The 22,300-nt window shown below is 42.6% G+C and overlaps 2 protein-coding genes across 3 annotated transcripts in view; one reads left to right on the forward strand and one right to left on the reverse strand.

Annotated features, from left to right (window-relative positions):
* Window positions 1-1,790: 1,790 nt before the first annotated feature.
* Window positions 1,791-21,195, reverse strand: LOC142579274 (uncharacterized). Its single transcript, XM_075689311.1, has 2 exons — window positions 20,919-21,195; window positions 1,791-4,106 (listed from the first exon to the last, which is right to left on the reverse strand). The coding sequence occupies exon 2, from the start codon at window positions 3,743-3,745 to the stop codon at window positions 2,873-2,875; it is 873 nt and encodes a 290-aa protein (XP_075545426.1). The 5' UTR covers window positions 3,746-4,106; window positions 20,919-21,195; the 3' UTR covers window positions 1,791-2,872.
* Window positions 10,728-22,300, forward strand: part of LOC142579272 (WD repeat-containing protein 48) — a 71,249-nt gene continuing 59,676 nt past the window's right edge. Inside the window, exons 1-5 of one of the 2 annotated variants that reach the window (XM_075689310.1) lie at window positions 10,728-10,999; window positions 15,006-15,146; window positions 16,540-16,615; window positions 17,614-17,696; window positions 18,777-18,906. In XM_075689310.1, the coding sequence (XP_075545425.1) occupies window positions 10,937-10,999; window positions 15,006-15,146; window positions 16,540-16,615; window positions 17,614-17,696; window positions 18,777-18,906 (493 nt within the window). In that variant the 5' untranslated portion in view covers window positions 10,728-10,936. The remainder of the gene's footprint in view (window positions 11,000-15,005; window positions 15,147-16,539; window positions 16,616-17,613; window positions 17,697-18,776; window positions 18,907-22,300) is intronic. The other variant, XM_075689309.1, reaches the window with a different exon arrangement.

Consider the following 22,300-nt stretch of genomic DNA (forward strand, 5'->3'; position numbering starts at 1 on the left):
CCGCCAGTGTGAAATAATCTTACCATTCCACATGGCCGCCTATTTTTCCTTCCTCCTAATTAACTTCAATCTTTCAGTTTCAAATATTACTCGTGCAAATAAATTTCGAGAGTTCAGCGAGTTCCACCTGTTTCTAAGGCTTAAGTATTTCATGCTCTCTCATTTCTTTGCTAGATACGTGGTTGCTTTGGAAAGTTTGTCTTTTTTTCTGTTCTATAGTGCTCTACACCCGACTTCAACCAAGACCTCTGAATTTATTTTCATTAGGTTCTCATCCATCGTCTCTATGCTATCCTCATCACCTTGTTGTGAAGCTTCATATTTGTTCGCGAGCAGCAGCCTGATCGGATGTCTGTTTTTCTGCTGATTGTTTTCATACTTGTATACTTCTAGGTTGACATGCTTTTCTTTTTCTTGTAACTTTTCTCTTTTCTCTCTTATTCTTATTTTGTCTCTTGTCACCTTTATCCACCTAATACTGCTTCTGCAAGCCACCACATGTAAACTATTACAAGTACAGAAATACACAGCTTATCATCCTTGCAGAGCTAGTGTAGACTTGGAGTCTCCTTTCTTGCAGCTTAGTCGACTCTCCAAAAAAAAATGGTTATGCAAAGAGTATCGTTTAACGTATGCGGCATAGGTGTTGCACATTCTAATAAAGACTCTATAAACATTAAGCCGTTTGGAAGTTTAGACTGTTTCCAATACTATTTCCGCATTTGGTTGCCTGAAAACAACTGATTATTATTATGTAAAAAAATAAAAGTCGAAATTACCTTCATTGAATTTATCCCCCGAAGTGCAACGCGTTTTACGTTTACGTGATCTCATAAATTTGGCTTCCTTTTGGTGCATTTGAGAGCTTTCTGCGAAACGCCACTTGTACTCTGTTTTTGCTGATAAACGATTAAGTATGGCCCAGTCATAGGCTACGAAAATTTATGACGTCATAATGAACTGGTGGAAAAATTTTATAGCGGCGGTCCACCATCCATCTGTTCTTTCGTTCTTTTTGTGTGTCCTTTCTGCCTTGGAGCCAATGGCTCGGTGCCATATTGCCACTATACCCAAATGCCACTGCCAGAGCCTGTGCAGTTCTTTATATGCAAGCTGCGTGCGCAACCTGAAATGACAGTTACTGAGTGTAGAGGCTTCACTATAAACCCATGCCTCTCTCTCTCTCTCTCTCCCTCTCTCTCTTTCAGACTCAGAGAAAACTTACCGGACGCTACACAAATATTGTACAGTGGAGAGCAAAAGTCTAGAGGCCACAGCATCAAGGAAAATTTTCTTCTAGCGCAGCTTTGCAAAGTTGAACTGTCTTGATGCGTGACGTCGGTTGATCACGCGCACGTAGACTGTATACCACTTGTTTTCTACCTTCACGCGCAGTCTGTGATTCACAGAAGAAGAAAAACAAAATTTATTTTTGTCGCCCACCAAGCGACACTTCCTTGGCATTCTCCCACATTAGGAATCGAGAGCACACGTGAGGTTTACGTGCACCACCACCAACCCTTATTTCTTCTTTATATTTAGTACCGTCCTGCTGCGCGGCGCAATTCCAGAGGCAGTTTTTTTTTTTTCGCTTCCTGCATTTCACGGTATTCGCAGAGTTCACGTTTCTGCCAGCTTTTCGCGGCTGCAGGTGACCTACACGTGTGACCGCCGTCCGTGCTGGCGGGGAGAGTGGCTTCTCCGAGGAACAAAGCGAGCCCGGACTTTTCGTATGAATTTTCATCTCTTTTCCCGGCATGCAACAGTGCAACAATTTGCGGGCGCTACTGCCGCCACCGTACTGTCGACGCTCTCCATGCATGTTTGAGAAGGCACCCGTGCAAAATACGGACAGAAGAGAAACGAAAATGTCCACTCACAGAGCTTGGTGAAGCCATTGGGGCTTCACCAAGAAGGCCGCACGCAGAATAACAGACACGTAGCGTCCGGGTTTCGATTCTTTGTGCTTGTTTTATTTGCACTTAGATGGTTTCACCAAGTATCAAGCAACTTTCCCAAAAACAAAATGTTTGTAATAAAAAAAACGTTTGTGTCGTTCGTTTCGTTTTTCTTGCGACTATATCTTGTAGGCGTGCTAATTGTGCACCATGTCGGGTCTGATGTTAGGTCCGATCATAGTAGCGGTAGCTTCCAGAAATTTGACGAAGTCTACATGTGCATGACCAAGACAGCGATTCTGGCTAGTCGGTCTGTCATACTAGGAACCTCCATAGCGCTAAAAAAACAAGGACAAACATAGAAATGAAAACACACGGCGCTACGTGCGTTGTCATGTGTGTAGTTTCTATGTCTTTCTGTCTTTTCAGCTCTGTTTACGTTCCCTACATGCGCAGCTGGCTACGCCCATGAAAAACAGCATAGGAATCAGCTTATGTCATTCAAAATCCTGTCAATGGTAATAATTTAGCGGTGCGGACGCAGGCCCACATTCAGCAAGCATGCACAGGAGAATTCGTGCCTGACGAAACCTAATCCGAACCCAAGCAGTGATGCTCTCATGCTGCTCCTGACACTGTAAGTTTGCGTGACAGTGTTTCTGGAATCTCGCGACAGGTCGAGGATAAAGGTTGCACACTGTAAGACATATGCAAACGGAACTATAACGCACATATATTTCTTGAAAACTGAGTACACAAGTGATTTTTGGCAGCTCAGTATTGTAGAATAGTGTTTCAATTAGGCGTGTTATGCTTTTCGTTGTTGTAAACAGTGCCCACAACACGACGAGGTTCTTAATGATAAATGATCATTATAGTCGATGTCAGCTGTTGACAAGCTGAACCACCTCGGGCAAATGAGTATTCATTATTTTTTTTTCGAACGTGATGTTTCCTCCTGCCTTCGCCACTGCCTAGCTGGTTGTCTCCGTTCGTTTCATATGACGTCCGATTGCGACAGCGTCGATTTTGCTTTTCAGGCACTGCCGCATCGGCGTTCTTCTCGTCCTTCCTCCCGTTGTTCCTAGCTTAAGACTGTGCGTTGCTTTTTCGCCGGCGATTTCCGACGCGCTTCTTCCCGCCCTTTCCTCCTTTGCCTTTCTGGCCGTCGCCGCCTTTATTTCCCCCTTGCAACTCGCTGCTGTGTCTGTCTTTTGCTGTACGGTGACTGCCAACCTTCTTAACTGCCCTATGACCTCCTCCGTCCGAGCCACTGCCTCCACGCCACCCTTTGTCCACTTGGTCTTCACTTTCCCCGTGCCATCCTTCGTCCCCTCGGTCGTCACTTCCTCCGTGCCACCCTTTGTCCCCTTGGTCGTCACTTCCTCCGTGCCACCCTTTATCTCCTTGGTCGTCACTTCCTCCGTGCCACCCTTTGTCCCTTTGGTCGTCACTTCCTCCGTGCCACCCTTTGTCCCCTCGGTCGTCACTTCCTCCGTGCCACCCTTTGTCACCTCGGTCGTCACTTCCTCCGTGCCACTCTTTGTCCCCTCGGTCGTCACTTCCTCCATGCCACCCTTTGTCCCCTTGGTCGTCACTTCCTCTGTACCACCCTTTGTCCCCTTGGTCGTCACTTCCTCTGTACCACCCTTTGTCCCCTTGGTCGTCACTTCCTCTGTACCACCCTTTGTCCCCTTGGTCGTCGCTTCCTCCATGCAACACTTTGTGTCTGCAGTCGTCACTTCCTCCCCATTGGTCGTCTCCATGTCCTCCACAATCGTCACTTCCTCTGTTGTCGTCACTTGCTCCCCAGTCATCATTTCCACCGCGGTCATCACTTCCTCCATGCCTTACTTTGCTCGAACTGTCGTCTCTTCCTCCATACCGCCTTCTGCCTCCGCGACCGTCACTTCTTCCGCGCGAACCACCGGCGTACCTCCTGTCGCCTTGGACGGTCACTCCTCCGATGGAGGAGCGCCCCGCATTGCCTGTCTCATCATAAGCGGGTCTCTGCGAATCCGAGGCACCGGTGGTGTTCGCGGAAGAAGGGCCACGTGAGACCAATTCGCTTTCTTCCGGCGACACACTAGACGATAACCCGCGGGTTCTCCCAGTCGAATCGCCAATGTCCCTAGTTCGCAGCGATGGCCACAGGGAGGCGAGGAACACGACCAGGAGCAGAGCACGGGCCGCGACCATGTCCATCTGCTGCAACGAAATGGACGAGCTCTCAAATTACAACGACAATAGAATTCAATTTATGCACACGATGCACAGAAAAGCAAAGGCACAGGGTAAAGATGATGTACCCTGTGATGCTACGTGCTTCTGGTGAAGCTTCCATACCTTGTTTTTGTCGCGCTGCCCTGATACATCATAAATTGCCCCCGCAGCAAGGCTTATATAGTATATAGCACGTATTAAAAGAGGCTGTGCGAATATTCGACTCTTCGAGTACGAATCGAATAGTTTTCGCTAGTTCGATTCGTATTGGTTTCCAGAATTCCCTACCAAAATCTGTCGTATATTCCTCTCTGTGCGGGGTAAATGTATAAAGATCGTCGCAAGTGGAGACTTTCGGATTATTCTGCTGCATGAGAACGGCGGTTGTTGCACAGGTGAACCAGTTCTTGAGTGAACTAATGGAGGAGAGAATTTTTTTTGCACGACAGCTTCCAGTCGCTAAATAAGCAGGCCTCACCTCATGCAGATTATGAGTTTGTCCCGACTCAGGCAAAGCAATTGATTATTTGGCCAGCCTCACGATGTTTGGTTTCCCTTAAAACAATGTATGGTGCTGTCATTGCTGTAGTATACACCTGGCTCCTTCAACGAGCACAACATTGTACTGCGCGCGTCCGGTGATGTGCTGCTTTTTGTTTCGTTACTGTCATTGCAATGGTGCACCAGATTTCTCAATATTTAAGTTGTTTCTCATTTACAAGCTCCTTAGGTGACCTGACCCCGATATGTTAACGGCATTAAATGTATGAAATAACATATATGAGGCTTTCTTTTTTCTTCAAAGGAACTCCATCCAACCTTCATAACTGAGTCGTTTAGAATTTTTAAATATTCATATACCGGTTAACTATTGAAGGTCGTTTTTCTCGCATGTTCGTATCAGATTTGATTCGAGAATTTATATATTCGAACAACCCTATTATTAAGTCTTTGCAGACCGGTTGACGTTCGAAACGCGCAGAACTGAAGAATGGTTACCCTTACTGTCAAGCGCCCCTGGAGGCCTCCAATGCTCTAGGCATGTCCGCTACATGTCCAAACATCCGGGGACGTATAATCTCGGATGATCACTTTCGGAGATAGTTAAACTTTCGCGAGATTTTGCGAAAACGCGCGAAAGAAGAAGCTATCATTGGCTCTCGTGGGATCAGGCTACGTTGAGTCTCGCTAAACCACGAGAAAGTGAAACTATCGCCGTAAGTGATAGTCCCGGAATACGTCACCAGTTGGGGCTCAGCTTCACACGGTGCCTCCTTAAACTTTTTTTTTTAACGCTGGCGGTACATCTACAAAGCGCACACCGCGAACGCAGACGAAACGCAGAACTTGTCAAGAACTTCAGCGCTCCAAGAACAAAATCATGCTGCAGCAACTCCTATTGTGGACGCAGCTGCTCGTGTCCGTACAATTGCGTTCACTTCATACTTGAACACGCGCAAATTGAAAGTACTTCATCGGCATCAGAAATTACGAGAACTATTGAGAAGAGAGTAGTAGGGGACAAGGTGCAGTCACCCCTTCAGAAATAGTTCCAGCAACTCCCTTTGTTCTTACAAATAAGTCATGTAACTCCGAAATTCTGGCAAAAGAGATGAAAGTTTTCTACTCTTCCAAGTATGCGTTACTAAAGGTTCGTGAGGATGGGTCAGAAAGAGCGTAGGCAGACCATCTGCGCGCCGAAATTTCATTACAACTTTTTTTTGTAATGTAATATGTAATGCCTCTATATACACTCCTAAAGGGCCATCTTCAACGAAATTTCCCTTTCACTACAATTTCACCTACAACGAAAAACACTCTCATGTAGCACGTATTGAGCAACAGAAAACTGTTTCGGGAGTTTTTAATGTTGCTCTACAATTTTCTCACTGACACTTTTCATCTAATTATAATATTTGAGAGCTTGATTGATTAATTAAGACTTAATAATTTATTAATTAGGTAAGAGAGAGATAGTAACAGAGATATTAAGATATGTAAGAGAGAGAGAGAGCACAACTGACGGAGGCAAGAGCTACGTCGAATAGCTCCTCAGCACTTGGCAATGGGGTCAACGCGGATTCAATATGGATCCGGGACCAAAAAGAGGTGCGACGTATGTTTTAAGGCGAAAGCCTTAGACGGCTCATGGGAATCCGATGTCTGGCGTTACGCCGTCCGGCGTTGTGACACCAAAATGTATAGGGAGTCGAGCCCTCAACCTTTGTTGGAAGGCGAACCCTCGAGTTGGGCGAGAACCCTCGAGAAATTCGTTGCCCAACGTTCACGAAAAATTGACCGTCTGGCGTTAAGGCACCAAAATTCAGTGGCACCAAAATTGATGGTACCACCCACGACCATTGGTGGGAGTCGAGCCCACGACCTTTGGGGTTAATTAAGGCACCGCTGATTGAGGCACTCGAACCCACGACCTTTGGTAAGAGCCGAACCCTCAACCTTTAGCGGGACCAGAATTCAGTGCCACCAAAATTGATGATGCCACCATTGATGGTCGAACCCACGAGCATTGGTGGGAGTCGAACCCATGACATGTGTTGTTAATTAAGGCGATGTTAATTAAGGTACAGTTAATTAATATATCGTTAATGCACACGAACTCACGACCTTCGGTGGGAGAAAACAAGTTATAGGAAGCAACAACTCATTCGAATGATATTGTCAAGTAATTTGACGAATGTCTTGTGAGCGCGCCGGCTTTCGTCATCATCCTCGATCTTTAGTGCATACTGAAGTGACTGTCAGCTTTTAAAATTGCCCGTAGGCATGTAGCATAATTTTACTGTTTGAGCTAGATTACTTTCAGAAACGGACATCATTTGCAAAGGAAATCAAAATGAATATTTGATTATGTAAAGAAAACGCTAATTAACGTCTAAACAACTCGCTTTACTACAGATCACTTTACAAATCACTATAATTTTGCAATTTACGAATGATAGTCCGTGACTACGAAAGCCAAATCTACTTGCAATGAATTCGGTAAATGATACCCGTTTCGTCGTACACGCTACCAAAGTTTGCGACGAAATGCATTGGTGTTCCAGTAAGCTTTGAGGTTCAATACATAAAAAGGCATTTTGCTGAAAAAGTAAGTGGAACGTCAGTGCGTTTTACCGCATGCTTGACAATGCTTATCTCCAAATTAGTGCTAGCTTTAAAAATCGTTCCAAGTGAACGTCCCTTGTGAAATCACTGGCTTGGATTCGTATATTGAAATATCTGCGCTATCTTAACCAGTTTAAATGTTGATTAGCGAAATTTGTTAATTAGGCAGTTAGCAATCTGATTTGTAGTGTAAGTAACGCACGCCTCTTTGAGTAATCCAGCTCAATGAGTCAACTTGTGCTATATATGCCACAGATTACTCTCAAAAGTTAAGTGGTGATAAAATATACACCTGGTATGTACAGACAATCTTGTCTGAATATATATTCATAGAGGCGTCACGCGCGAACTGCGCGGTGGCGGCGCTAGATGGCGCAACGTGTCCAGAGAGAAGCGCCATAGAGTTGGAAGCGCGACAGATCTCAGAACTCGGCTGCATACAATTCTCATACATGACGCGCTTCGTCAGGGGCAGTATGGTGTGTCGATACATTGGTTCAGTGCCAATCGCATTAACGTCGATGATTCATCGTAAGATGGGTTCTGCGTGAATTTTTGCTGTTTATTATTGTTAGCTAGCAGTGGTAGCGGTGGTGTGTGTGTGTGTGTGTGTGTGTGTGTGTGTGTGTGTGTGTGTGTGTGTGTGTGTGTGTGTGTGTGTGTGTGTGTGTGTCGGACTTGTACGTAACGAATTGCATGTAATTAATTACTTATCCATTACATCTCTTGCTAATGTTGTAATTTAACCATTACTTTGTTCATTCAGTAAAGCTCACTGAATACAATTACTTTTTTTTGCATTAACCAATTACATATGTAACCGGTTACATCATTGACGGGACAAGCTATGCCATACGACGTAGCTTTGAGAAGCTGAATTCGGTGGAAACTGCAGTACAACGCCCGAGACGGTGCCACGCAGCAGCCTCGCTTATTCTCAGACAGGCAAACCCAGGGTCTCAGTATTTGCTTTGTCATCTTAACGCTCCGCCAGAGGTTGGCCGTCGAATTGAACCGGCGCTGGTATGTCTCGATTAGCGACGATCACTTATAAGGCTTTAATGCCACAAAATAAAATACGGACATTTTTTCTAACTTTTCATTGACCTAACTGGGAGCGTCTTCAAGTATCAGCAACAATGAAGCGCTTGCGCTTCCCAGAGGACCCAGACGCTGAGTAACCGTACACGTTAGCAAGATCCGTATACGTTACAGTACAGCCATCCCTCCCTCCCCAATAGTAACTCTGCTCGACTATACTTTTGAGTGAAGTAATTATTACTGTAGTCGATTACTTTTTTGCTGTGGTGTGTACGAGTCCAAGGTGTTGTGTGTGGGGGGGGGGGGGGGTAGGGGGAAGAGGGGTGTAAGCACCTACATGCTTATCGGCGTGCGAAGAGAGAGGCATTGAAGAATGACAAATGAAAAAAAAATGGAAGTAATCTTTACTGCGGTACTTACAGACAATTATAAAAAAGAACAGTTTCGAATTTTTCTCGTGTTGTATACCAATGCTGTGTAAATGCCCAGATGGGCGAAAGCGCAGTGACATCTCCTATCTCCTTTTATTGCGATAGCAGTTATATGGACAGCAGAAGGGCAGCGGATTGGGCGAGTTGGTGTTGCATGGTAACAATAAAATTCAAACAGCGCTAAACGACAGGACCAGAATGAGGAGGAGACAAACACTGCACTATAGGCGCATTACTGCTGTTGGGGTAGCCGTGACGTTCCGTATAAAGTCCAAGGACGATAACGCCGTCGCCGCGCGCCGTATGCGGTGCGAGGGTAAGCCGACGATGGCGGGTTAATCTCGTGCGCGCAAGGGAGGAAAGTGGGGAGGAAGCGCACTGTCTTCCGTCGCGTGCGAGGCATCAGGGGGGGGGGGAGGAGTTGGTTTACTCCGGCGGCGGCTGCGCACAGCGCAGCCGCGCGGGCCTTAGCTTGAAAGCGATCGATCTGCGATGAGTACAGAGCCTAGGGTGCGCCGAGGGCTCAGCTTCTTGTGCGTTGCGCTTTCGCCGCTTAGTTCCCGTTGAAGCGAGAGGCAGCACAAAGGTCAATTCGCTCGCTGCTGCCGCCGCGCTTCCTCGCTCCTGTTTTGGCAGCGAGTTTCCGCGGTCACGAGTGAGATGTGTTCATGTTTGCTTGTGCGCGCGTGACACCATACTTGTTAATTTAGTTAGTAAGCTAATGTTTACAAGTTTAAACGGCCAATAAAACTACTATCCTTATACTTCGCATATAGCTGTCTAATAATTTGCTATCGCAAAATGGATGTTTTGCCTTTCGGGCGAGACTGCCACTTGTTTTTTTCATACTTCGTTCGTTTTTATTAGAGCCCGGAAAAAATAACCCCAAGGAAGATAATGGAAAAATAAAAAAGAACTTCATATGGCGTTTCTGAGCGTACTTCTTTTTGAGTACGACTTGAAGGAATTCTGCGGTTTTACGTGCCGAAACCACGATTTCATTACAGAGAGTTTTAGATTATGGTGCCCCCAACGTTTGCTTTTCCTATTCTAAAGCTTTACCATGAGGCACGCCATGGTGGGTGACTCCGGATTAATTTTGACCACCAGGGGACCCTTAACGTGCCCCCAACGCACGGGCCACGGGCGTTTTTTTTTTTTTTTTTTGCGTTTTGCCCTCATCGAAATGCGGCCGCCGTAGTTATGCACCTAAACGAATATTTGATTTCTGTTGTAATTAAACTAAACTGATTAGCTAACTGTAATTGCACTTCAAAACGTAGTCTGAGTAAATCAAGACTACTGCGGACACTGTAGGGTTGGTCCCGTTTTATTTAGTCAGTGTATGCCATTTTAATTTTGAAGTTTGGTTCAAGTTAATTGAAACACTCTGTATATGGCCCCTCCGGCCGAAGCCTTGAGGGATAAGGAAACCATAGGGTTCTGATCCTGCATGGTGAGATTACCCTAACATTGCACCTCTGCCTGTTTCGTATTATAATTACATCGATGCTCACCGTGGAGGTCCGGAATCCAATTAAGAGCTGTACGTGGCTGCTAAGGACTCTCTAATTTGGGCGCAGTTGCAGTCGATAGTGGGTTGATTGTTCCAGCCTGTCTTACCATAAAAAGCAGGTTTATGATTAGCGGTATGATATGGTGCATATGTGAATTGTATATTTTTTCACTCTGCACCGTGGAGCTACTTTAGGTGCAGACTAACAAACCCATCTTGTCGAAATTAAATTAATTCCCCCAAGTCCCCCTTCTCTCCTACCGCAAAAAGCTGTTTAATTTGTTGGGACGTTAATTAAACCCGGCTGTTAAACCATACCATTTAATTTTGACCAAGGAGCGAAATGTCCCGTATCATGACGGTCGTGCCGCAGCGCGTACAGCACTGCATAAATTGCTACTTCTTCCGTTCAAATGCTCATATTGTTGCGTGCCACACGCGCGCTTCCCTGACTCTGCGCTACTGAAGACGAAAAAAATGAAAATGCCGCGCACCGGCGCAGCCCGACACGCCCTTCCCGAATGATCAAAAATCCGCAGACAAAACTTTCTGCGATTCTCATGTTTAGAATGCCGTAAAAATTCCACAAGAGAAACCAGTATAGCTTACTCGAACGCATAACAGCGAACAGTCTGGTTCTGAGATGTTGAGCCGTATGCGAAAGTAAAGCTTGAGTATCGACGGTGTTTCAGTAAACAAATATGGCTGCTCACCAGAAGCAGACCAGCAGCGGCGGCGGTCATACACCTCGAAAGAAAGTTCAGGTATGCTAACGGTCCTTTCTGCTACCCTGTGGTTGATTATTAGAAAGCGTGAGCATTGCTGTCACGCGCGGTTACATTTCAAGGAAGCCCGACGCAGTTATTATCGCGAAAAGGATGATCCTAGCCCGTCATTTTGGACGGGCATGTCGGGCGGCCGTTTTTGTTGGTTGTTATTGCTGTAACGGTTGCGTCGGTCGTTTTGCCCGTTCTCGCAGTGATGTTTCTCTCTAACGGTGGGGTAGGCGAAACCATAGGTCTCCTTAATTGTTTATTTATTTGTTTTTGTTTGTACGCTTCCTACGTGAACTGCCTCGTCGCAGCCTGCTCCGCATTGAAACAACTCAGTTCCGCAAAGCTTAAAGAGTTTATTGCCAGCAGAGCTTCAAGTGGCTCAAAGAAAGGCGATGGGCTGTTTGCGGTCTCAAACGGGCGTCCTTTGACCACGTCCGTCTAGAGCTTGAACACCGAGACGTGCCACGGGACCGGATCTCGTTTCTTGGCTGTGCGCATTTCACTGTCAGCTCGCGCACGATGAGAAAGACTTGCAATAATAAATGTTCGTGAGCTGTAATATAACGATTGTTGCAATAGCTAGACTGGTCTCCCTTGACAAAATCGAGCAACGGAGCGTAACTTCCGTCTCCTCTCGTTGATTTCGAGATGTCGCAGACCTGCCTTTATTAATTTACGACTAGCGTCGTAACCCTTTCTTTCTTTCTATTTTTCTCTTTCGTTCCATCAGCACTGTTTAATAAAGTAATATAGTGGTGTTTCTCTATGCGCTAACAGTGTCACACCTTAAGCCGCACGGAGTTCTAACAGAACCTGAGTAATGTTATGAGATTCGCTGTGGTGCAGCAAGGAATTTCACTGGCGCTGATGTTCCAGCAAGGGAACTTGTCTTCGTCAAAGCAGCACGTCTGTAGAAACTCCACTTTGGCTCTGTTTGTGAAGCACACAGTGTACCAATGAGCACCTGACTATTAGTAATTTTGTTAACTCCCAGAGCAAACAGCTAAATTGAATGGGGGGGAAGGGGGTCCTGTGTCTACTGGATATATCATTTCTAAACACTTGAAGCAATCCATCTCTCCTTTCATAACCTCTGTAGTATTTCCCGTCTACAAAAGATAGGTGGCATGATGAAAGGCTATCTATTTTTGTGCCATTATTCTCGGGCGTTCTCAAGGGAATTGATTTTCACTTTTTGCCTGAGCGTGCCAGCATTGTAATGATGCAAATAAACAGAACTTGAACTAATAGGGGAGTAAGCACAATGATTCAACTATATTGTAATATCAGCTAATGGGGTATTGTCACATACACTGTCTTTATTAGAGAACCTTAGAAATAGAGGACCCAAGGTTATTGGGTACTATCGGCCATGTGTACAAGAAGGTACAAAAGAAAAGGTGAAATTTTAGTTTTTTTTTCTGCGCATTGAACCACTTGTGTATGCTTTTTCAGAAACTCCCCATTCTCTTTTCTTCTTGTTGCAGGTGAGCAATATGAGTTAAGTTGTAGAACCGTGCTCATGGCTGTCAGATTGAAAATTCAATGTAGGGCTGGAAGAATTTTTTTACCTGTCCTGATAATCGATGACACAGCTGCATGGTACATATGAATGCAGTAGTTTTTGGAACTGAAATGGTATGAAAAACTAGATTCACGTAGAACTGAGAGGCACATTATGTAAATCAATCTAGAATTACTGAACTGTAAAGGAAGTTGGCCTTTTTGTAGCTTCTGAATTTTAAAAGCTTCCGTAGGCGCATCTGCGTTCATGCCTGTAAGGGTGAACATAATTTGGTACATTGTGTTTTAAAAGTGCCAGCTGTACTTGCCATGCTCACTATGACCAGGTTTCATGTTTGATGAGCACAATTTCACATAATAGATAGCTTTAAAGGAAAAAATTGTCATCACCCAACAGTAATGCGAATCTAGTCCAGGGATCGGACCTGGGACCAATGCCTTTCCAGGGCAGTCACTGTGTACTGTCTGAGTTAATCAGGAGGGTAGAAGATCACACAGTGAGGATAAATTATTTCACCTTAAATTTTTTCAACCTTGTGTATTCCTGCAGGACTGATTTCATATTGCATAGCAGTGGTATACTTGTACTTTCAGCACAAATTCAAACATGAAAAAATTCCTAATCTACCTCAATGTGTTGTTCTTTTCCCATTTGTGCAGGATATTCGAACACATCTTATATAGTAACATATCTGCATTCCTTGATTCAAACGCTTTCTTTACACCTTCCCAGCACGGATTCCGAAAAGGTTATTCCTGCAACACACAACTAATAGAATTTCAGCACTTCTTATCTAAAGCCATTGATAACAATAGTCAGGTAGACACGGTTTTTATTGATTTTCAAAAAGCTTTCGATATTGTGTCCCATAAGCTCTTAGATGTAAAGCTTGCTGCATTAAATAAAAACGAAAACATTAAAAATTGTATACGAAACTACCTAAACGGAAGAACCCAGTCTGTTGTCCTAAACAATGCCGCATCTTCACCGATAACTGTCTCTTTGGTAGTTCCTCAAGGAAGCCTACGGGACCCCTTGTTATTTTTAATCTGCATAAATGACATTGTCGAACTAATTACATCAACCATAAAACGATTTGCTGATGACGGTGCGATTTACAGAGAAATTGCTACTGAAAATGACATAGATACATTGCAAACAGATTTAGATAACATAGCGATCTGATGTAAAAAATGAAACATGAATTTAAATATAAAAAGTTCAGTAGCGTAAGTTTTTCCAGGAAATGGAATCACTCATTTGGCATAAACAGATTGACACCGTCATATAAAAAGCTAGTAGGATGTTACATTTCATTCGCAGAACTTTTAAACAGGCAAGGCGCGAAGTTAAAAAAACTTTATATTTCTTAGATGTCAGAACAATACTTGATTATGCTTGTGTAATATGGGATCCCTATCAAGATTACCTCATTGGTAGACTAGAAAAACTACAGAACGAAGCAGTAAAATTGGTTTGTAATAATTACAGTCCGTACTCTAGCGTTTTCGAAATGAAGGCCACTTTAGGATGGGATCTACTACATATGCTTAGGCAGAGTTGCAGGCAGAAGTTAGGCCCAAACTATTGCTCTGAATATATAACAGTCAGACAGGTATCAATCGCTATAACTATCTTCTGGAACCGGATTACGCATCGACTCGCTGTGATAGCAACAAAAAGATCTCAGCCTATAACTGCAGAACAAACACTCTTTACTACTCTTTTTTCCCCAAATCAATTAGACAATGGAACAGTTTATCAAATGATATAGTAAATGTGTCAAATAACGAACTATTCTGTTCTATGCCGTGACGGCGCTCTTATAAAACAAATATATGTTTTATATATTTCTGAAACCTGTTTGTTTCACATTGCTTGTATGTCTTTCTCTAAATGCTATTGTAGTGCTTCTGTTTGTGAGTATATCTGTCCAAAAGCTTTTTTGTATTACTGGTTATATTTTGGTCCCCCCTACGTAATGCCTTTATGGCGATGAAGGTACTCTGGAAATAAATAAATAAATAAATAAAATAAATTCCTCGGTTCACATGCATTTGTAACAGGAACTTGATTCAGACTCTAAAACATACACTTGCAGCTACTCCATGCTTAGGAACCGGCTACAGAGCAAATACAAGACAAACTTCCCTGTAATTACATGTAATAGACATTTTAATCAGTTATTTCCTGTTCACATTACAATTTGTGCTGGTGGTACATGTAAATGTAGGCACTCCTGCAGTAAGTTCTGGTTACATTAAATTATGCTCTTTGTGCTACTTCAGAAGCTTGCGTATGTAAGGCTTTGCAAACTGACATCTGTTCACCCATGGCACTGAGAATCTGCTAGCTTTTTTAACACACTTTGAGTTTACATTACAGAACACTTTCATTGCTATCAAGGTGCTTTCTCTGTACCCGCAGCTGAGGCCTGAATCTGTGGGTTTTATCTTTTGTTATTGCCAGGTGTCATACGTCATCCGAGATGTGGTCGAGAGGCAGCACCGATCTGGTGTCAACTCTCTCCAGTATGACCCCCAACTTAACCGGCTTTATTCTGCCGGCCGTGACTCGGTCATCCGCACCTGGAACACGCGCAATCTTGAGGTACGTGTGAACTTTGAAGCACACGAGTTCGCATGCTCCTGTACTCTCAGATTGTTCTGGAGAAGCACCAGTATTTTTGATCCAAAGATTTTGATCATGTCAAACATTTTTTATGTGATCGATGATGCAGAGTGCCAACTTAATTTAATGTTTCAATTGTTTTGAGGCTTTATGGTGTCAGCTGGTAGGCTCCCAAAAGCTTGTTTGCTTGTGCTGAGCACTGAAGCCAGTGTTGCAAATTCTGATGAGACAAAAGGAATGTAAAATGATATCTAAAACCCTTTCAAAATTTAACTTGATAAGAGTGGAAGTCTGGCCCTGTTGGTGGGACATTTTCATAGGTTTAGAGCTCAGGAGCACAGAGACAAGACGGGAACAATGCTACACAAGTGCATCATATGGCATGTCTTACGCAGCTATGCTGCACTGTGTAGTTATTCAGGCAGTGTTGATAGCACTTCCAATTCACTATGTGCATTTCATTTGTGGCACGGTGATAGGAAATGAAGGTATTAGCATTTGGGAGGTTTAAGGGGGTTGGGGGGGATATACCTGCATGAGAGAGCTTTGTGTTCCAAATAATTTTGTATGTTTCTAGTGCATGTTGGTGTTTGTTGCTGTTTTTTTGTTGCTTGAAGATTTAGTTTGATTAATTGCTTAATTATGTGTTTAACCCTCACATACCTCTTGTGCCATCTGCAATTTGAATGCATTTCAAGAAGGAACAAGAAACGTTATGTGACAGTTTAAAGGGACACTAAAGCGAAACAATAAATCAGTTGAGACTAATAAAGCATTGTTTGGGAACCCTGCAAGCAGTCATTGCAAAATAATAGCTTGATTATTAGATGAGAAAATGAAGGTTGAAGTATCAGTATTTGAATTTCGTGCCAAAACCCTGATGCCAGTATGTGAATGTGACGTCAGAGATTCCGAAGTGTGTTTTCGCATCTGGGCCGAGTTGGCTGAGTGAAGGTTCCCAAAACTTGCCATGTTTAATATATGGTTCCTTTAGAACACAATGTAGTCAACCTGTATGGCTATATAATTAAGTAGGCGCTAGAAGATGCCATCAAAATCCATGACGTCGCAGTGACCAGGTCCGGGAACTTCATGGAGGCGTTGCCACCTGTCTTTCGTCTTTTTCTGGTTTACCAAGCATCTTATCGTGGTAAGAGTGGTGTTTTTGGTGTCATAGAAAAGTAATTTACTGATGCAAAAGAAATAATTTTTCTCTTTAGTGTCCCTTTAATGTCATTAGAGCCAGCTGCAGAATATTTAATGTGGATGGAAGAAATTCAGTTTTATTCTAATTGGTGTCTGTGATTAGCTTAGCTTTATCATTTCTACATTTTCTCGTACCACTTTGTGGCGCCCGTTCTTCCATGTGCAGGACCCTTACGTTCAGTCCATGGAGCATCATACAGATTGGGTCAATGATATTGTGCTCTGTTGCGGTGGCAAGAACTGTAAGTCTTGCTAATCCTCATTTTAGAGAAGCTGTCTTTCTCACTGATAGCTTGCATGCCTGTTCTGAAAACTGAAGCTCTTCTACTTTACTTGAAAGTCGTATAAATAGTATCATAAGTTTGCAACTAAATAATACCGATGTCGTGTAAAGCTACCATAAAGTGAATTTTTTTCAGCCCTCTCAGATATCCAAAGAATATAGTTTACAAAAATGCATGATGTGTTCTTGTTGGTGTATATGCTTATTGTGCAAGTACATTATACAGAGTGATAAGTTTGGGACACATTCACACATATGTAGCCAAATAAATATTTACCTTCATAATTTCAGCTAATTGCTGCATACTCCCTTACAGCTATTCTCCTAATTGTCTAAATGTTGTTGTGGCAAAACTTTGCAGAGCTGCTTAGTACTTCACCATGAATATGTGTGCAAAAAGTGTGAATATCAGGATGAATTTTTCGCTAGATTTGTTAACCAAGGGACTTGTACTGTGTGGCAGTCATGCTTGTATTTTAAACCTGGCACAGCATCAGCGAAATATGTTGGTGCTATGTACTGTCATGTTGGCGTAAGGTTGGCAACTTTCATTTGCAGGCACTTGCTGGGGAAGTCCTGAAAAACGGGGTGAAATGTGGTTGTTCCTCGTTCTGCCTTGTCCTTCCTGTATGCACACTGCATTGCTTTAATTCACAAGCCATCTTTAGAACAATACAAAATATGCCACCTTTCCAGGCATAAGTTCACATCAATTGTAAGCTACATTTTGTTCAGGGGAAGCTTTGCCTCTAGGGCAACTCCTATTTCCTTATTTACATACATGTGAAACTGCCGTTACACAACTGCTCAATGAATGTCAAGGAAATTTGTGGCATTTAAGAGAAAGAGCTGAATTCTACCATCAGTAATTTCACACTTGGAGGGTTCAACACAACTTATCCGACCTTTCACAGGATGTGATTCTGATCTTCTGTATCTTTGTTATTATGTCCACAGTGATATCCGCCTCTAGTGACACAACTGTCAAGGTTTGGAACGCATACAAAGGTTTCTGCATGTCCACACTCCGGACACACAGGGTATGTTCGTACACTGCTCTTTACTCCTAATTATAGGTTTAGTAGTGTCGTAATTATAGTTGGTATTGCTGGCTTCAGTAATAACATTAACTATCTTGTGTGAAATTGTAAATAAATAAATAAATATAAAGATTTTCCAACTGAATGGTGTATATATTTGTAAAATGTGCACTTTGAATTTCTTGAATGAATGAACAGTTTTTATTCTGCTGCAGTTCAATGAAATTTATTATCTTTTTTCCTTGTTTATGGCCATGAAGAGCCAAGGGGCTTATTTTGGGTGAAACACATCTTTTTGTTTATAGCACAGACGAACTAGAAAATGTTTCTAAAGTCCAAATGAAGCAAGAGCTTTCTGGCAAAAAACGAAAAAGAAGTGCATTTAGTCTTGTATTAAGCAGTAAATTGGGTGCTGAGGTTTTCCAAGCAGAATGCTGTGACTGGTGCATATCACAGGGCATTTCATCGTTACTTGACTGAGGGAGTATTAACAAAGTAAATCTTGTATTAAGAAAAAAATTATTTGAGCATTTATTCTGCTGCTTGCAGTTTACTCATGTGTTTTTCTTGACTGCATGGAACAGTGTTTGATGCATGCCTTTATCTTCATTTGATCGACCAATTCATCCCAATATGTTGCTATAACTGTTTAATAGTGTGCAATTTAGTTTTGCAACATTTGTAACAGTTAGTTTATACATCAGCAATGCAAGAAAAGCATTTTGTGCTAGAGAATTGAGGTTGATTTAAAAACTGTCATATAGCTGCAATTTTAATTTTTCTTAGTGGTTAATAACAAAAAAAAGGCAACACATTTTCTTTTTAACTGCTTGAAATATTGAAAAACAGTGTGATTACTAAATAAATTGTAGCAGTTATAGATATGTAAGGTGCTCTTAAAAATTCTTTTGTCCAGCACGTGGCTTAGAGGTCAATATGTAATCATATATATCCTAAAGTTCATTTTTCCACATAAATATACACAAAAGCCTCGTTGACATGCCAAATCCATTTTACAATCACCAGTCATAGCTAAGAACTTCTTCACAAAGTTGTAAGCCATGCAATATCCCCTTTCAGGACTATGTGAAAGCTCTAGCCTATGCAAAAGACAGAGAGCGAGTTGCTTCAGCAGGTCTCGATCGAGTGATCTTCCTCTGGGATGTCAATGTCCTGACCGCCCTAACAGCGTCCAACAACACGGTGACCAGTAAGTCTTTCCCTTCTTACTTCTTTATCATTATTACTTTGAGCTTTCTAGTATAAAAAGTGTTGTGCACAGTGGGGAGCAGTTTTGCCTATAGTGAAAGCAGTGAACTATATAAAAAAGATAAAGAAATAGGTAGTACATTTCTGGAGAACTACTGCTTAAGATTCTTCATCTTTTATCCTCTGTTCCACTCTGTGCTTCAAAAGGTGCTGTTGGCATAGATCATTATTAGATTTGTTGGCCTTATGGTTATGCATTCAATCTTTTCTTCCTTTTGTAAACTGTTGCTTAGTTGTAGCAGACATTGGATCTATGAGAGACTGCTGCTGTGCCTTCGTGCATTACTTATTGGTTATGACATTGCTATTCTGGCTGGCAGGACTAAGCTCCAATTTCTGCTGTTTTCGTGACAGTTTATTTACTTGTTCTTGAAGTAGGTCATGTGATCATCTGTTATGGTCAGCCACTATCATATTTCTGCAAATACAGCAAATTGTCCCTCACCCTAGTACCTTACACAAGGGATTCTTTGCCATAAATTTTGAGCAAACCTTGTGTGACGTACATTCTACACCCTTTCAAGGGCCCTTCACCAGGCCCAATTGCAAACTTTGTTTACACATTGCAACTTGTAAGGCACAGTCTGGAGAGTGTTTTACCAAAATAATTTTTCAAATTTGTTCATTATTGGAGGAGATAAAAGACCATGCTGCCAGGAGGCAAGCGTTACTTTCAACAGGCACCTCCTCCCCCTTTGCCTGAACTAACACCTGCGAGCGGCATTCCTTCCCTGCCTTCTCCCATTACAGGGCCGAGGAATTGCATCACATTCACATGACAAGTCCTGCCTCCTTTTTTTTCTCTCTCTCTTTTGATTTTTTTTGCTGTGGGGCGCATTTCCAGTGGTGGCATTGTGTGTTCATCATTGGATGATTAACCGAAGTCGCGTACCATGGTCGGTGGCATGCAAACAGTGCGTCTTTTGTAGAGAAATATGTGCCTGTGACATCGACTTCCATGAGAGGAAGGTCTTGTGGCCTTCTATTTGCAGTTTCTACCATTTTCGTGCCATGCATCCGTTTCATTCTTTGAAGGAATGATCACCACCGCATTACCTACGTGCTGCGTTTGTTTGTTTGCAATGCTCAAATTTAGGGAAGGGCCCTATAAAACAACTTCTGTTAAGCCATATTATCAGATAATATGGAAACATTGAGGAACTGTATTGTTTAGTTTCCCATAGATGCACTGCACCTTTCTTAATTTGAACTTTTCACCAGATGAACAGATTGTGAAAGTTCTTCTAAGGTTGTCCTGAAATGAGTCAGCCGTATTATTTCCTAAAAGCACTCAGAGTTACTGTGTATTAGACAGTGGTCACCCAAAACTAAAGAGCTATCGAATTGTAGTGACAATGTTAGAAAGACTGTTGCCATTTATGTATTGGCTTCGGTATTTATAAAAAAATAACATGTTGGTCACCTTAAGATGGGAGGACATTATTGAAGATATTGAAAACAAGAAAGTCTGAAGGGAAGATGGACAAACAATAAAGCAGAGTAGAAGAAACTCGTTTCTTTTTCTTCAAAATGGTGACCCATATAAACATGGGCACTTAACTGAGAGTGTCAAAAAAAGACTTGATAAAACAAAAAGCAATGAAGCAGTCACCTGGTAAGGACTTCTTTTGATCAGAATGGCACTGGAGCACTTGCACGTTAGCAAGTGAAGGAAATTACACAGCCACTTTTAAACTGTTGTCGGTCTGTTTTTTACTTGCAGCATGCTATCATGTTTTTTGCAAGCACAGACGCTATCATTTGAGACAGTTGTGATCAGAAAACAAGCAATGGCCGTGATGATGTGTAGGTTTCCATGCTGGGAGGTGCACCAAGTTCTTCCCACTAATGTTAGCTTTGGTGTGTACTAGTGGCAGCAATGCTGTAGATTTTGTTCATTAAGTTTTGTTCGTTTGGTTGTTTACCTTGAAAGCAAGATTTTGGCCTACATACCTGTGGTTAAGCTTGAGGTTTTGCCAAACTGAAGAAGTAGGCTCGGATGGTGACCTCCTGCCTCAGACTCGCCACTCGGCAGTGTCGTAGAGACACATTTATATAGCCATTCTCCTTTTTCTTATGTTCTGTTCATTGATAACTTCAGCCAGCTGGAAGGCAGTTAGCAAAGCTTGCAGTTTCAGAAGTGGCTTTCAGACGCCATCTGCTTTTCTCGGCAGACGCTAGCTTTGCTTTTATTCTTTCTTTTTTGTCACTTTCTTTATTTCACTTTTTGTGTTTGGTCAAAGCTGAAGCGTTGGGCAAGTGTTTGTCTTGCCATGGCTCCTTCTGAAAAGCATGCCTTTTTCTGCTGAAAGGCACGTTTGGCTATTCAGCAGATTTTCTTACTCTTTGACTGATTTTAATATTTTCAAAGGAAGTGTCCCACGTTTCTTGACTTTGTGTGGTTTACAGCCGCTGCACCATTGATGCAGGGCCCTGGCTCAAAGCGCGCGAGCTCTGAAAGCAATCTCTTTGGGGTAGAATGTGCAACACCACCTCTTTTCCTAAAGCACTGTGTTGCGCCGGCTTTGACAGATCCAAGAACCCACAGGCTTAATTCTCATTGACCATGCTTCTGTTGGACATAGACATGTGACGCTGTCTCTGTGTGAGCATTTGAGTTGAGGAGCTATGCAGTGATGGCAGACCTCTAATCACAAGCCAGCGATTACAGGTCACAATAAAAATTTGCTTGTGATAGCTCAACATGATCAGCATTTCGTCTTAGCAGTTCCCTTTAGGATGTGCACCATTATGTTTCTATTTATACCAAAATTTCAGTGTTGTCTGTGTTGTTTATTCTGTTATCTTTAGGCCAGCACTTTTGCAAGTAATCTACTCAGGCTAAGGAATAAAGCTGGCTGAGGTTCCTTTGATTTGACTCTTTGACAGCCTACCGTGAATTTGATTTGTGTTACCTATGTTTGTGCATGTTGCATAGTTTTGCTAGAGTCTCAAGCTTGTAATGCTTGCAAAATGCACCCTGCGCCTTCCTGAGGTGTCCTGTTCGTGGCATTAAATACATGTATACTACTTCACCCCTTCAAAACAGAAATGAGCGCTTGTTATATGTTAGAAACATGACAAGTTCAAAGAATGTTATTTCCTTTTACTAAATTCAATTGCAGTTACAGTATCAAAGACTAATATGCATCAGTGAGGATCTTAATATACAAACTATGACACAGTAGTCTACATAATGCACGGAAGCCAAAACAAAACAGCGGGTACTCATTGTTTTATGAATAATATAAAATTTGTCATGGGATAAGCCAAATGCACAAAACAAAGGCAAAATACAAACAATATGTGGGTAAGCCTAAATGCAAAGAGCCTTG

Source organism: Dermacentor variabilis, chromosome 4, assembly GCF_050947875.1.
Source record: "Dermacentor variabilis isolate Ectoservices chromosome 4, ASM5094787v1, whole genome shotgun sequence".
Taxonomy (NCBI): Eukaryota; Metazoa; Arthropoda; class Arachnida; order Ixodida; family Ixodidae; genus Dermacentor; species Dermacentor variabilis.

Bases quoted from the DNA above. Each gene is read 5' to 3' on its own strand.
- LOC142579274 (XM_075689311.1), bottom strand. From the start codon at position 3,745: ATGGAGGAAGTGATGACCGCGGTGGAAATGATGACTGGGGAGCAAGTG.